Source organism: Cnephaeus nilssonii (assembly GCF_951640355.1).
Source record: "Cnephaeus nilssonii genome assembly, chromosome: 5".
NCBI classification, from domain to species: Eukaryota; Metazoa; Chordata; class Mammalia; order Chiroptera; family Vespertilionidae; genus Cnephaeus; species Cnephaeus nilssonii.
In genome coordinates, this window is record NC_137076.1 from 33,658,028 (window position 1) to 33,672,199 (window position 14,172).

A 14,172-nucleotide genomic window follows, 5' to 3' on the forward strand; every position below is an offset into this window, starting at 1 on the left:
AGAAGACTATTAAGGAGTGAGGCTTATGAACATCTTGTGCCTCAATTCTCAGAGCTGCATGTATGTTGCTAAACTACCTCATGGCTGAGCTATAAGCATCCTGGAGCTGAAAACATCTTGGAACAACTGCTACTTGGACACATACACTAGTAGACTTTACTTACTTACTTGTAGTTTCTGCTTCCCTCATTTACATATTGGAACTAACCAATTCCTGTGAACTTAGCCAGCAATCCTTTATTTGCATGAAAGAATTATATTTTGTGGGGGTTTTCTTCTTCTTCTTCCTTTTTTTTTTTTTTTTTTAATAAACCCTGCCTTTGCCTGCTCTCTCCAGAATGCAGTTTGGGTTGCTACCTGAATCTGTGTCTATCAGATTGCAATCTTTTTGCTCAAATAAATGCTTTTTGTTCAGCAATGTTATTCATGCTAAAACAATGTCTTTAAAGGGCCAACGATCAAGTCTAAGCAGGGGTCAAGCAAATCCAGTTCTTTATCAAAAGGCATCTAGACCCAAGTAGAAACTGACAGGAGCAAAGGGGGGAGGGGAACATTAAATGAGTTGAAATCTGGTTTTAACTCTACCCTTGACAAGAAATACAATTTGGGACAAATTATTTAATTGTCAGGTCCTTAGAGTTTTATAGTCTCTGGTTGGAGCAAGTCTTCATTTCAAAGATTTGCAATCATGTTCTTCATCTTAAAGAACTGGAAAACAAAGTATCAATTCAAAATGGAAATATAAAAATGGATCTTCTTTCTTTGCAGAATGTTTATAACACAATTGCTTAGATCCTGCTGTTAAATCAAAATCCTATGTTGTTATTTCAGTCTATTGATACTGCAGTTACATATTTCATGGTGTGACATCATTACAGTGTGGGAATAAGACATTTAGGGGCTCCTCAATGATGATTGATGGTAACTAGGTGCTTTTCTCAGAACACCCTTCTTTAAAAAAAATTTTTTTTATTAATTTCAGAGAGGAAGGGAGAGGGAGAGAGAGATAGAAACATCAATGATGAGAATCATTGATTGGCTGCCTCTTGCACATCCCCCACTGGGAGTTGAGCATGCAACCTGGGCATGTGCCCTGACCAGGAATCGAACTGTGACCTCCTGGTTCATAGGCCAATGCTCAACCAATGAGCCACACTGGCTAGGCTCTCAGAATACCCTTCAACATGTACTGTACTACATCTGTGAACCATACTCAAAAGAAATGTTGGTTACTTGCAATTCAAATACTAGATGGCCAAGAAATGCATATACTTTCAAAACATTCCTCCTCTCAAAATTCACAGTGCCTGAATTGTTTTGAAATCTGTTACATTTGTTTATGTCGATAATGCTGTTTTCCTAGGCATCTGAATTTGAATTCAATCTTTCTGCTTAAAGCTTGCAATGAAGTTAAAATCCTGTGACTCTTATTTTAGTCTGGAATAGTTATATATTTCACATTTTACTACAGAATAGAAGAAAATTAAAACAAAAACAAAAAACAGGGTCTCAAAATTACACACTGATCATTGGTGACAAGTGCCCTGTTTTATAAATGTAGAAAAACCCCTGAAATTATTGTATGGACACTTTCACATCACCAGCTGTGAATATCACCCAAGCATATTTTTTCCATTGATTTGTGGTAGTTTTTTTTTTTTTAGAGAGAGATTGGAAGGGAGTGGGGGCAGAAGGGAGAGAGAGAGAGAGAGAGAGAGAGAAAGAGATTGATATGAGAGAGACACATCAACTGGTTGCCACCTGCACACACTATGATTGAGGCCAGGATATAACGTGCAACCTACTAGTGCTCTTGACTGGGAATTGAACCCAAGATCCTTCGTTGCAAGGGCCAACGCTATAACCACTGACCCATACCAGTCAGGGCTTGGCATCTATTTTTAATTCCTTTCATGCAGTCAGAATGCTAGACCTGAGAGGGATCTTCAAGGTCATCTGATCCAACCTACTCATTTCATAAAGAAGGACACTAAAGACCAGAGAAGGTAAGGTACTCCAGTCATGTGGGAAACTATTGGTATGGCATTTCTGTTAGGTTCAGAGAGGCAAAGGGTCGAATCCAGGCTAAGGAAGGAGGGATACAGACACAAGAAGGTGAGAGTCAATGGAGGGAGCTTCCAGGGTGACTCCATGTCTTGTGCTTCAGGAGCCATAGCAGGCACTGGAGACAGAGAGAAAAGACAGAACCTCAACCCCTGACACACTGGTCAGTAAAAAGTGATGAGAGCAAAGAAAAGCAAGCAGGAAGAGCTTCCCAGAGAAAGTGTTATTTGATTGACTCTCCCAGGAGGCAATGAGGAGAGCATATGCAAAGGTGTGGAGGTGTGAGAGAGATGGCTCTCCTGGGGGCCCCTCAGGTGGCCTGGATATAGGTTGAGAGGAAGCTGTGGCAGGGGTTGGAACTGGGAGGCTGGCTGAGGTCAACTCATGAAGGGTCCTCAATGCTATGCATGGGGGTTTGGAATTTACCCTCTCAGAGTGGGGCCTTTTATTGGTTTTACATAACAGGATTAGATTAGTATTTTAGAAATATCATTGTGGGATCAAAATAGAAGATGGATAAATTGGGACAGAGGCAGTGAAACCTGTTAGGGGTTTATTACAATCACCAGGTAAAGGGTGATGAGAGTGTGAGCTGAGAATGTGGAGCTGGAGATATATGTAAATGGAGAAAAGGAGCCTGGATGAAGAGCTCTAGGAGGAAGGCTCGTAGAACTTGAATTGGATATGCAGGTGGAGCGGTGCTGGGCCTCTCACACTCCTCCCTGGGCCTCTCACACTCCTAAATGTCTTGGAATATCAAGAATGCAAGGCCCTGACTGTCATTTCTCCAAGTTTTGTTTATAGGAAGGCAAACTTTAGTAATTCACTACTCTTTCCCTTTGGGACCAAGAGCAGGCTTGTTTACTGTTTACTATAAAAGCAGTGGATTCTCTGGCCTCATAGTTCCTCAGCTATGACACAAACCCAAGGTGTGTGTAGTATTTACCTGGGCCCTCTGCATCACTCCTGTCCGACAAGGCAGGCAAGGAGAATCAACACAAACATGATGCTCATGCTTCACTGTAATAAAGTTCTTTGTCTCTGACCCCAGACTCTTGCGTCTTTTACTGTGAAACTGTAGTGTCTTCTATGCCATAAATAACAGACTAAGTTATTAGCTTGTAAATTGGGGGAAACCAAATTCCAGACCCAACAGAGAGAAGGAAGAGGTCTGGTTTAAGTGACTTAGAGTGAAGTGGGACTTGGTGTTTCACTAGGGGAAGGAACTAATGTGTAGGAGCAAGATAATGAGGACAGCTTTGCTGATTTTACTGCCAACTAGTGTAATCCTTGTAATAGTACAGTTGCTCCTGGAACAATGAGGGGGTTAGGGACACTGACTCCCTACACAGTTGAAAGTCCATGTATAAATGGACCTGCACAGTTCAAACATGTGTTGGTTAAGTCACCTATACTGATAATGGGAGCTCAAAGACCTGTTGGTAAATTCTGCCCCTACCTGAAGCAGGGACAGAAATCCCCAGAGATTGGCATGATACCCCAGCATGATATTCAGCTCCCCCCCGCCCCCCGCACCCCCGCTTGCAATCCTTTGTTTGGTGTATTCTAATAGTGCCTCCCCAGAATGCAAGTCATAAATAAGTTCTTAGGAGAACCTGAGTCATGTGAGTAATGGGATGAGATTTATTCATTTTATTTATTTGGTTAAATGTGCAGCATTATCCAGTAACTGCAACTCTAGCAAGAAAATGTGTTTTGGGGGAAATTCGTCATAGACCACCCTCTCCTCTCTTCATAGACCACCCTCTCCTCTCTCATACCTCTCTGGTGGTTCCAGCAGAGAACTAGTGAGAGAAGAGGAAAAGCATTTGGAGTGAGAGATGAGTGACTAGAGGAAAGGGCAAATCTAAGAAAGAAATTTTCATCACAGGTAGGGACTCTGTGTCTATTGCCAACCTTGTCCACATAAGCAAGGGCTCAATAAAAATTTTTTGGGGGAAAAAGTCTTCATTTTTTTCATCCATTACATTCCTAAACAATTGGTATTCATATTTTGATAATCAAAATTTTAATACTTTTATTTATTTTAATTGACTTTTTAAAAATATTTTTTTATTGGTTTCAGAGAAAAAGGGAGAGGGAGAGAGAGATAGAAACATCAATGATGAGAGAGAATCATTGATTGGCTGTCTCCTGCATGCCCCCTACTGAAATCAAGCCCGAAACCCGAGCATGCACCCTTGACCAGAATCGAACCTGAGACCCTTCAGTCCGCAGGCTGATGCTCTATCCACTGAGCAAAACCGGCTAGGGTGATTTATTTTCTTTAGAGAGAGAGAAAGAGGAAGGGGGAGAAAAAGAGGGGAGGGAAAAAGGGAGAGGGAGAGAGAGAGAAAGAGAGAGAGTTTGAGATTTGTTGTCCCACTTATTTATATATTCACTGGTTGATTCTTGTATGTGCTCTGACTGGGGATCAAACCCACAACCTTGGCATTATTAGGATGATGCTCCAACTGAGCTACGTGGCCAGGGCAATACTTTTTTTCCCCTTTGAGGCATGAATGCAACTAATAAAATAGCTCTGGTCACTTACCCGGTCATTCAAAAGCTTATGGTTTAAGGGTGTCCAGGTACTCATCTTTGTCTGCATTTTGGAACCATCCATGCTTTTTGGAGGTGCAAACGCCATCATGAAATGACTGGGTATTCTTCTATAAGAAAAACTATACCTATCAGAAGAAATGAATCATATAATATTCAGACTATTAGAAATACCAATACCATACAATCTTTTAGTATGCTGAGAGAAGGGAGTGAAGGGAAGAACACTTACTGGGAGCACTTTATATGTATGCTCAATTAAAGTTCATAACAATCTGGTGAGGTGGTAAGTTTTAACTTATTACATAAAGAAAATGAAGCTCATTCAAGTTACATGCTCTTCCCAAAATTATACAGATTGGAACTGGAAATCAGACTCAAGTCTGACTCTATTTTCATTGGACCACAGAGAGAAATCAAGAATCACTCCTAACTAAGAATATACCATATTGGCTTAGAAAGAAGAGGTATTTTAATTTATAAAATCATAGTGCAATATGAAACACTCCATCCTTGTCCCGTGTGATTGCCTTCCTCCCCCTTTAACTTCCTGACATCTAAATAACAAGGGTTCTAGCTTGATACCATATTTGAGAAGTAGAGTGATGTAATATACAACACTAAGCATTTGGAGATGGACAGCTTTGAGTTTATTGAGGGAAATGTGCTGTTTTTAAATGCCCCGTATATGTTTGCCTTCGTTTGATGAAAGCACTGTAATTTCCATGAGGAATTGCCTTTCCCTCATTGTTTAGAGTTCGCTGGGTTGGTTAATCAAAGTGGCCTCCCCTTCCCTGGTCACAAGACGCAGCTAGGCCAGTTGAGATTGATGCTGGCTTATCCTTACTTTACAGCCGAGGTGGACATTCAAAGTAGCCCTGGTACTCTGCTAGGCTGTTCCTGCTGCCTCATCCCTCAGAAGCCTCTTGTCTTGTCCATTTCGTGAGCCACAGGACATCCTTGCAATAAATTTCCTCTTTTGCTTACATAAGCTAGGATCTGTTTCTATTATTTACAACCAAAAATGTTTACCTCATATGGGTTTGATCCTGGTTCTACAACTTAGTAACTGTGTAACTTTTTGCAAGTTATTTAATCTATCTGAGCTTCAGTTTCCTCATTTTTCAAATAAGGATATATATATATGTATATACATATATATACATATATATATATATATATATATATATATATATATATATATATATACACACACACCAGGGGTGTGGAACCTTTTTTTCTGCCAAGGGCCATTTGGATATTTATTTTATTTTTTAAAAATACATTTTTATTGATTTCAGAGAGGGAGAGGGAGATAGAAACATCAATGATGAGAGAGAATCATTGATCAGCTGCCTCCTGCACACCTCCTACTGGAATCAAACCTGGGACCCTCAGTCCATAGGCCAATACTCTATCCACTGAGCCAAACCAGGTAGGCCTGGGTATTTATAACATCATGCGTGGGCCATACAAAATTATCGACTTAAAAATTAGCCTGCTATATTTGGTCAAACATTTAATTAACTCACCCTTAATGCCTTAGCAGGGCCAGGCCAAATGATTTCTCAGGCCTTATATGGCCCTCGGGCTGGACACTCCCCACCCCTGATCTATACTCAACTGCCGCTGTGAATATTAGAGAATAAGGATCCAGCAGACTTCCTGACAGATAGGTGGCCTCAATAAGTAGTAACTTCCTTGCAGTCTTCCTTAGAACTTCCTATCATTCACAGAGTGCCTAAATACCTGTCCTTAGAGGGCCATGACAAAATATTTTAAGGTGGAAAGCAGTTACAGCAGATTGATGGTAGTGTCAATGGATATCCTCCATGTTTCTGCCCTCGTTCCTCTCTGAAGGTGGGCTTCCTATTGAAAGGCAGTGGTGATGACTGAAGGGATCAGGGCTTATCTGTCTGATCTACGGGTTCCAAAAATTACTCCATAGCAGCAAATATTGGACAATTAAAAAAAAAATACAATCATTCGTTTTAGGCTTATACTAGTATGGGATTCCCCCAAATGCTAGATCTGAAATTTTTGAGGCTCTCACTTGACATGTAATACTATCCCTCAGTATTAGAGATTAGTTATAGGTGAAGATAAAGCCAATGTTTTCAAACCTCAGTGGCGTCATTAGACAATACCTTCTTGCAGTTGCCTGCTGCCATCATACCACGGGGACAAAGGGGGCTCAGATCAATCCTCACGTCCTTCTCAGCACCCAACAGCCAATTATCTAAGTCACACATATTTGGCTAAGTTGCAAAAGGCATAAGAAATGACTTCATTGCAGTATTATTAATTGGCAGCTATAAAAGTACATGTGAGTAGGCAAATTACAGATACCAAGCATGGTCACTGAGTCTAGAACTGCCTAGTTAAAAACTACGTATTTCTTTTTTGTTGTTGTTGTTATTTATTTACATTTGACCTTCCTTCTTATTAAACCAGGTGTCTTTAATTTTTCTTTGAGGGTCAAATAACTCTTTGAGAATGTGATGAAAGCGATGAATTTTCTCCCTAGAAAAATGCACATGAACATAAAATTTTGCTTACCCCAGGTTAAAAACTCCTGCTGTAAGCTGAGAAACTCTCTCTCTTCCCACTTTGTATAGGAAAAAAAGCTAGGCAAAAAATTTGAATTAGGACAAAGGAGCTTTTCTAGGACCTCCCCAAGGCCCCGCACTGATTATTTTTTTTCCCTGGTTCCTCAAAGCTAGAAATTATTTGAACAAGGCTTTCTTCAAATCAACTTGAGGGAAATTGGTATTCAGGAGATGGGGCTGGCTAGGAGAAACAGCCCTCTTGGTAATATAGTCCTGCTGAAGCATGAAAATGGGGTGTCCTACCCTGTCTTTTGTCATCATTCTTTTACAATTTTTCCTCCTCTCTTCATACCAGAAAATAGGCAGTGTGCATATCTGCATGCACACACATGTTCACGGTATAGACCACTCAGGGCTATTATAAAGACAGACACTTTTAGATAACATACACAAAAATAATTGCCCCCACTCCATCAACAAGACAAAGCAAGTTGTTTTCCCCTCCTTCCACATCTAAAGCTTGCTGGTGCTATTTTTGTGACCTCTTTCCTCCTTAATGGCTGTTCCTGAATGTTTATCTTTAGTTTTTTTGGAAAAAAAGGAAGAAAGAGGACCTATGGCCTTAGCCCCCAACGTATGGTTCTATTTGCATGTTTAACAGCAAGGATGGGTCCTCCTGTAAAGTTCCAGGGGCCTCACATCTCTAATTCCATCTTCCAAGCCATTTTTCATAGTGTCACCATTACTCAACTTTGCTTAGGACCTGTTAGGCCTGTATTAGAGGTACAAAGGTAAGAGTTTCTACTTTAATGGAGCTTATAGTCCACTATTAAGAGAGTTTTCTCTTTGACAAATAAAAACTATATATATTTGAAGTGTACAAGGTGATGTCTTGATATATGTATACATTGTGAAATGAACACTCAAACTATTTAATTATTCCATCACCCCCTATAGTTACCATTTGTAGGTGTGTGTGTGTGTGTGTGTGTGTGTGATGAGAACACTTAAGATCTACTCTTAGTAAATTTCAAGCATCCTTCATAATAAAAAGGCAATATGCAAATAACCATCACTCCGCTACGCCCACGATTGGGCGGTGGGAGGCTGGGGGGCGGGACTCGGGGTGGCATATCCGGCCATTGAGAGGCGCGGGACTCCCGCCCACCCCCCCCACCCCCCCCACCCGCCTCTCAACGGCTGGATTGGCGGCCGCTGAGGGGGGCTGCCTCGGACACCCTGGACACCCAGCTCCGCTGCCATCGGAGGCGGCTGGTTGTCCGCACCCGGATCCCCTGCCGTGCTCCCCTTCGTCAGCACCTCAAGCCCCAGCAGCAGCGGCAGCGGCTGGGGATGAGCTGGTGATCCCAACAGCCTGGCAGCTCAGTGGCGGGGGCGGAGGCAGCATTGGGCCTGGGGACTGGCGAACAGGCAGAAGATGGCCCTGATCGCAGGAGGCTAGGCCTAGGGACCCTACCCACACGATTGAATCGTGCGCTGGGCCTCTAGTACATTATATTATTACCTATATCACCATGCTGTACATTAGGTCTCCAGAACTTATTCATCTTATAACTGAAAGTTTGTACCCTTTGATCAATATTTCCTCCCCCCGCTCCCCCCCACACAAACCCCATTCCACCTCTGGTGACCACCATTCTACTTAGGGAGGTTTTTGTTTTTTTAAAGACAAGTTATTTGATCATGTCCCTTTTCAGCTCAAAAACCGTCAGAGGCTTGCTAATGGATACAGAATATCCAGACTCCTTAGCATGCAAGTCTAGATTCACTATGAATTTACCTCAATCTACTTTTTGAGCCTCATTCTCCTCTCTCTCCCTTCATGCACTATCTGCCCAGATGCACAAACTTCCAATCCCTCTGAGAAAACAATATAAAACTTGGAAGCTTCTTTGCTTATGTGTTTCTCTGAGACTGCCCACTTGGATCTTAATCGCATAGTACGTAATAGATGCTCAATAAGTATTTGTTAAATCAGCTGAGTGAATGAATGCAACAGTGGAGAGGGCAGTTTAAGGATTAAAACTAGTGGAAATGTAGGGTGAAACTCAGAACATCATGAATTGAGCACTGGGATTATACTCAGGGTTATCAATTTTTTATTTGGAGTTGACAGAGCAGAACAGAATTGAGTTTCTCTGCTAACACACAAGTCACTCATTGTACACCGCAGTATCATTAGAGAAGGGAATCTCAGATATTATCAGGAGAGTATCAGGCAATAGGGTATGGTTAGATTTAAACACTAATTCATCTTATAGTCAACTAATTAGAAAGCAAAAACTGTAATACAATAATAAAAAAAAAAAAGAGCTGGTACTTGATGGGCATAGAAATAATTATTTGTTGTTCATTTTCTAAGGATGAAGCATCTGGCACTTAAACTGCAGCCGAAACGGAGCAAAATGCAATCCCCAGGAGCACTGACAAGGCTTGTGAGAGGCCCAGGAGGATCTGCGAGTGGAGCTCCGGAAAGAGAGTCTCCATCTTTTCCATGCACTACCCACTGCCTCACCTCTTTCAGCTGGACTCCCTCTTCAAGCCTCGAGCGCCGGTGTTGCCATAGCTGCTTTTTCTTTGACTTTGCCCAGCCCCCACCCTCTAGCTTCCATTAGTCCAATCATCATCTATAAATCCTTTCGCTGGCATCCGGGGTCTCTTAGGCAACAATGTGTGGTCTCTTGATTGGCCAGGAGATCCAGGCGGGCTGGCTCCAAAATTAGGCACACGGATAGAACGAAAAAGTGAGAGTGCCAAGGAGGTGGGAGGGGGTGCAATCTCCCAATATAATGCAGAGAAGGCAGATGCATCCAATTCCGGAAACAGGCAGCATTGAAAGCCCTCATTCAAGACACATTTGTTTTCCAAATCGGGCCAACCTGCTGAGCATGCCCAATTATGTTGCTCTGGTCACTCCGAGTCTCCGAAATATAAACTCCGTTTTTCCGGGTTTTAAGAGTGGCCAACAGGTAAAAGAGGGCTGGAGGAAAAAGAATTCCCGACTGGCTCAATAAAGAATGGCACCCACGGCAGGAAGTGGAAGGACGTGGGAAAATTGCCTAACACACAAACTCACAAATGCTTCAGCATGAATGTTAATTGATCGGATTATTAAGGAATTCAGGCTGACTGACAGATACATCCCGGAACCAGCAGATGGCATGCCTTAATAAGAATAATTCCAAACGTGGGAAATTTTACCACTCGGTTTAATTTAATTAAATGTATTGAGCATCCACCATATAATCAGGGGAGGCGTGAGAATGCAAGGATAAAAAAAAAGAATCTAATGAGGAAGACTGGAAAATACAATGTGTAAATAACGGAAGGCCCTCAGTGATAACTGCTGTGATAGAACTATAAAGTGCTGGAGAATCACCCAAAATTCAAAATTTCGGGACGGAGCTCCTTAGTAAATGTAAAGCAATTCGTATGCACAGCAGCTAACAAAAACAAAACAAAAACATCTCCCCCTCCCCAAGCAAAAGAGACTTTCCTCACTAAAATAGATAAGAATATACTCTCCTCAAATGTAAACCCTATGTTTGTACTGTGTTTCACAGTTTTAAAATAGGCAGTATTTGTATATCTCCAATTTAAACAGAAACAAACAAACAAACAAAAATGAAGCTCATAAGGATGGATTTCCTTAAGTTAACTAAGGACCTGTAAGTGGCCAAACTGAAATTAGAACCTAGATTGTCTGATTCCAGACTAGTGGTTTTTTTCACATGACCAGGTTATATGTATATGAATAAACAAAGCCTTAGGTGAGATGGAGGGTGGCCTAGGGGAGGTATGCAAATGCAGTACTAAATTACCAGTTAACATTTATGGTTTCAAAACTAGTTCATCCAGAAAGAGACCAGTTTTAACAACGTACTGTAAGAGAGCTGTCTCTCTCTGAAGTGCCCACTCATTAAAGCCTTTCTATTGGTGGTTACAACATGGAATGAAAGAGAGATGGGATAAAAGAGAGCATCGCACTTTATCCCTGTTGGATTTTAAGATTTTTATCCCTGAAAATAAGGTCTTTTAGTCTATCCTCTCAACTAGTTCCCTCTGAGCCTCCCCTTGTCCAGCATTTCATCAGTCTGACTCTTGATCTCCCCCATAACCCGCCCCCCCCAACCCCGCCACAGCCTGAAGGACACCATTCACCCTGTGCTCATAGTAAGCACACCAGCTCAAGGTCCACAATACTTCAACATTACTCTTAAAGGAACATTTCAAACATAAAGTTTAGAGATTTGCATAAGAAAAACCCTTGTAGTCCCACCAAGATTTAAAAAAAATTATTAACATTTTTGTTTCCTGTGTGTGATTAATAGTTGAAACCTTTTTGTACACTTTCCAGATCTCATTCCCCTCCTGACTTGCCTAGAGGCAACACTGAGAAATTGGTGTGTAACCTACTTGTCCATTTTTTAATACTATATACATATATATATCCTCATAAACAATATGGCTAGGTGTAATATAAACAGGTATAATAATTTACATATCTTGTAATTTGCTTGTTTCACTGTTATATTTCTGATATTTAGTCATGTTGATACATTCAGTGATAATTTCTACATATTTTCTACCTCCCCTTGTGAACTATATATCCCACCCCTGACAGTTTTAAAAGGACACTGTGTAAATTACATAAAAATTCATATAGCTGCACATCTCCACAGGCTCTGCAAATACAAGGAATCTTGAAATATAGGCTGTCCCAAAAAATATACACACACACTTTGAATAATAATAAATGCAGTGTTTTATTAGAATACATTTCATTTTCAAATTTTAGCTATTAGCTGTTAACGTGTGTATACATTTTGGGGGCATACCCTGTATATAAAGTAGGTACACAGTTTTTCACATATGATATTTGCTTCCTAATGACCCTTAGTAAAGGCAGTGTTGGCTCCTGACTGGTTTGGCTCAGTGGATAGAATGTTGGCCTTCGGACTAAAGGGTCCCAGGTTTGATCCCGGTTATGGGCTCATGCCTGGGTTTCGAGCTAGATCCCCAGTGGGGGGCGTGCAGGAGGCAGCCAATCAATGATTCTCTCTCATCATTGATGTTTCTCTCTCCCTCTCCCTTCCTCTCTCTGAAATCAATTAAAAAAAAAAAAAATATATATATATATATATATATATATATATATATATATATATAAAAGACACATTGGCTTGCTTATAATCAGCCTAATCAACATTATTTTTAATGGTATTGCACAAGAATATGTTTATTAGAAAAATTGAAAATGTCATTTATATCTCATTTATTATGCTTTTTCCCAAAGTTCACATTTTTAGGTTTTTTGTTTTGTTTTTTAATCTTCACCAGAGGATATTTTCCCAGTGATTTTTAGAGGGAGTGGAAGGGAGGGGAGAGACAGAGAGAGAGAAACATTGCAGGCACTGCAGGGCCAGGATTGAGATTGAGCCTGCAACCAAGGCATGTGCCCTTGGCCTGAGTCGATCCCGGGACCCTTCAGTCCGCAGGCCAACGCTCTGTCCACTGAGCCAAACCGGTTAGAGTCCATAGCTCATCTTTTGATGTTAAACTATACTTATGGCTGTCTAAGCTTCGTAGTCAATATTTGTTTAACATTTATTGAGTTGTGGTAAAATACACATAACATACCATTTACCATTTTAACCATTTTTAAGTGTGCGGTTGGGTAGTGTTAAGGACCTTCGCATTCCTGTGTTACCAACAGAACAAAATGATGCCTCTGAAGTCTGGGTTGAAAGGGACAAAAAGGAAGAGCAAGAATGGTAGGTAAAAGAACAGCTTTAGCCTTGAATGAATTTAGATCAAGACGCTGCGTGGCTTTGGGCGAGTCCCCTTAATCTTCCTGGGCGTTATTCCTCGTCTGAAAAACGAGGTTGGGTTTAGATGATCTCTAAGGACATTTTTAGCCCTAAAATTGTTTATGGAGAAAAAGAGAGGGGAAACATTTTCTAAGGAGCAAAAAGATGGGGAATGCGATCAATAACCACCATCTCCACCTGTTCCCCAAGGTCTTGGCAAAGAGGCTCGGTACTGTTCCAGGTGCCCTGCCAGCTGCTGTGTTAGCGTGGAGCTCTGCACCATGCCCGTTGCCGACCTCACCCTGCACTCAGTGCCACCCCGAGCACTCGGTGACCTGCCTCTCGACCACCGCCCATGCCCGGGTCCCACATGCGTTCTCAGAACAGGTTTTGGCGGTCTCACACCAGCATCATAGGCTGATGAGAGTCTCCGCGCTGTCTCAGCCGGAGCGGGGAGGAGAGCTTTGCAAAGAGGGCTGAGCGCATTCCATAACAACGCTTGCAGAGCTGCGAACGACTCCGCGGGGGCTATTCCCAGGGAAAGGGAACACCCAGGGCGCCAGGCGGGGAACAACCCAGCGCGTGGAGCCGGCCCCGCGCGGTTGGGCTCAAAATGGGAGCGCTCGGCCGAGCGCGCCCAGCGCGCCTGCGCCGTGCGTGCGCGCGCCTGCGCGTTCCCCCGGGCCGCGCGCCCCGACGCTCGGGCACGCTCGCGGCCGCTCCGGGGCGCGCGCCGGCGGTCCTCGCTCGCTCGCTCGCTTTACCTGAGGGACCGGCGGCCGGCGCTGCAACCCTCGCCTCGGAGCCCGGGCCCCGCGGTGTGAGGTGAGCACGGAGGCAGGCGGTCTCCCGGCGGGGTTAGCGGGGCGAGGGCGCGGGGAGTGCAGGGAGCGAGGAGGTGCCGCCGCGGTTGCCCGCTCCTCTCTTACCCTTTTGCTGAGGAGCCACCAGCGGCCCCGCCACCTCCTCCTCCTCCTCCTCTGGGATCGTGATTCTCGTCGCGGCCAAAACAAAAGCTTTCCGCGCCGGGCTGAGGCGGGGGGTCGGAGGGCTTCGGGAGGTCGGCGGCGGTTCTGGGGGATACGGAGGAGCCGAGTTGGGGGCTGAGGGCTGAGGGGGGCAGGTGCCCGGGGAGATTATTAACCCTCTCAGTCCTCAGCCCGCGC

At 43.0% G+C, this 14,172-nt stretch overlaps 2 protein-coding genes across 5 annotated transcripts in view; one reads left to right on the forward strand and one right to left on the reverse strand.

Annotated features, from left to right (window-relative positions):
* Nucleotides 1-14,138, reverse strand: part of FBXO16 (F-box protein 16) — a 57,892-nt gene extending 43,754 nt beyond the window's left edge. Inside the window, exons 1-2 of one of the 2 annotated variants that reach the window (XM_079773256.1) lie at nucleotides 13,936-14,138; nucleotides 4,619-4,754 (exon numbers count right to left, since the gene is read on the reverse strand). In XM_079773256.1, the coding sequence (XP_079629382.1) occupies nucleotides 4,619-4,717 (99 nt within the window). In that variant the 5' untranslated portion in view covers nucleotides 4,718-4,754; nucleotides 13,936-14,138. Of the gene's footprint in view, nucleotides 1-4,618; nucleotides 4,755-9,711; nucleotides 9,812-13,935 lie in introns of those variants that run through there. The other variant, XM_079773255.1, reaches the window with a different exon arrangement.
* FZD3 (frizzled class receptor 3) overlaps nucleotides 13,748-14,172 on the forward strand; it is an 86,377-nt gene continuing 85,952 nt past the window's right edge. For 2 of the 3 annotated variants that reach the window (XM_079773251.1, XM_079773254.1), the window contains exon 1: nucleotides 13,755-13,831. The gene's annotated coding sequence lies outside the window, so the exon portion shown is untranslated. Of the gene's footprint in view, nucleotides 13,832-14,172 lie in introns of all 3 variants that reach the window. The other variant, XM_079773253.1, reaches the window with a different exon arrangement.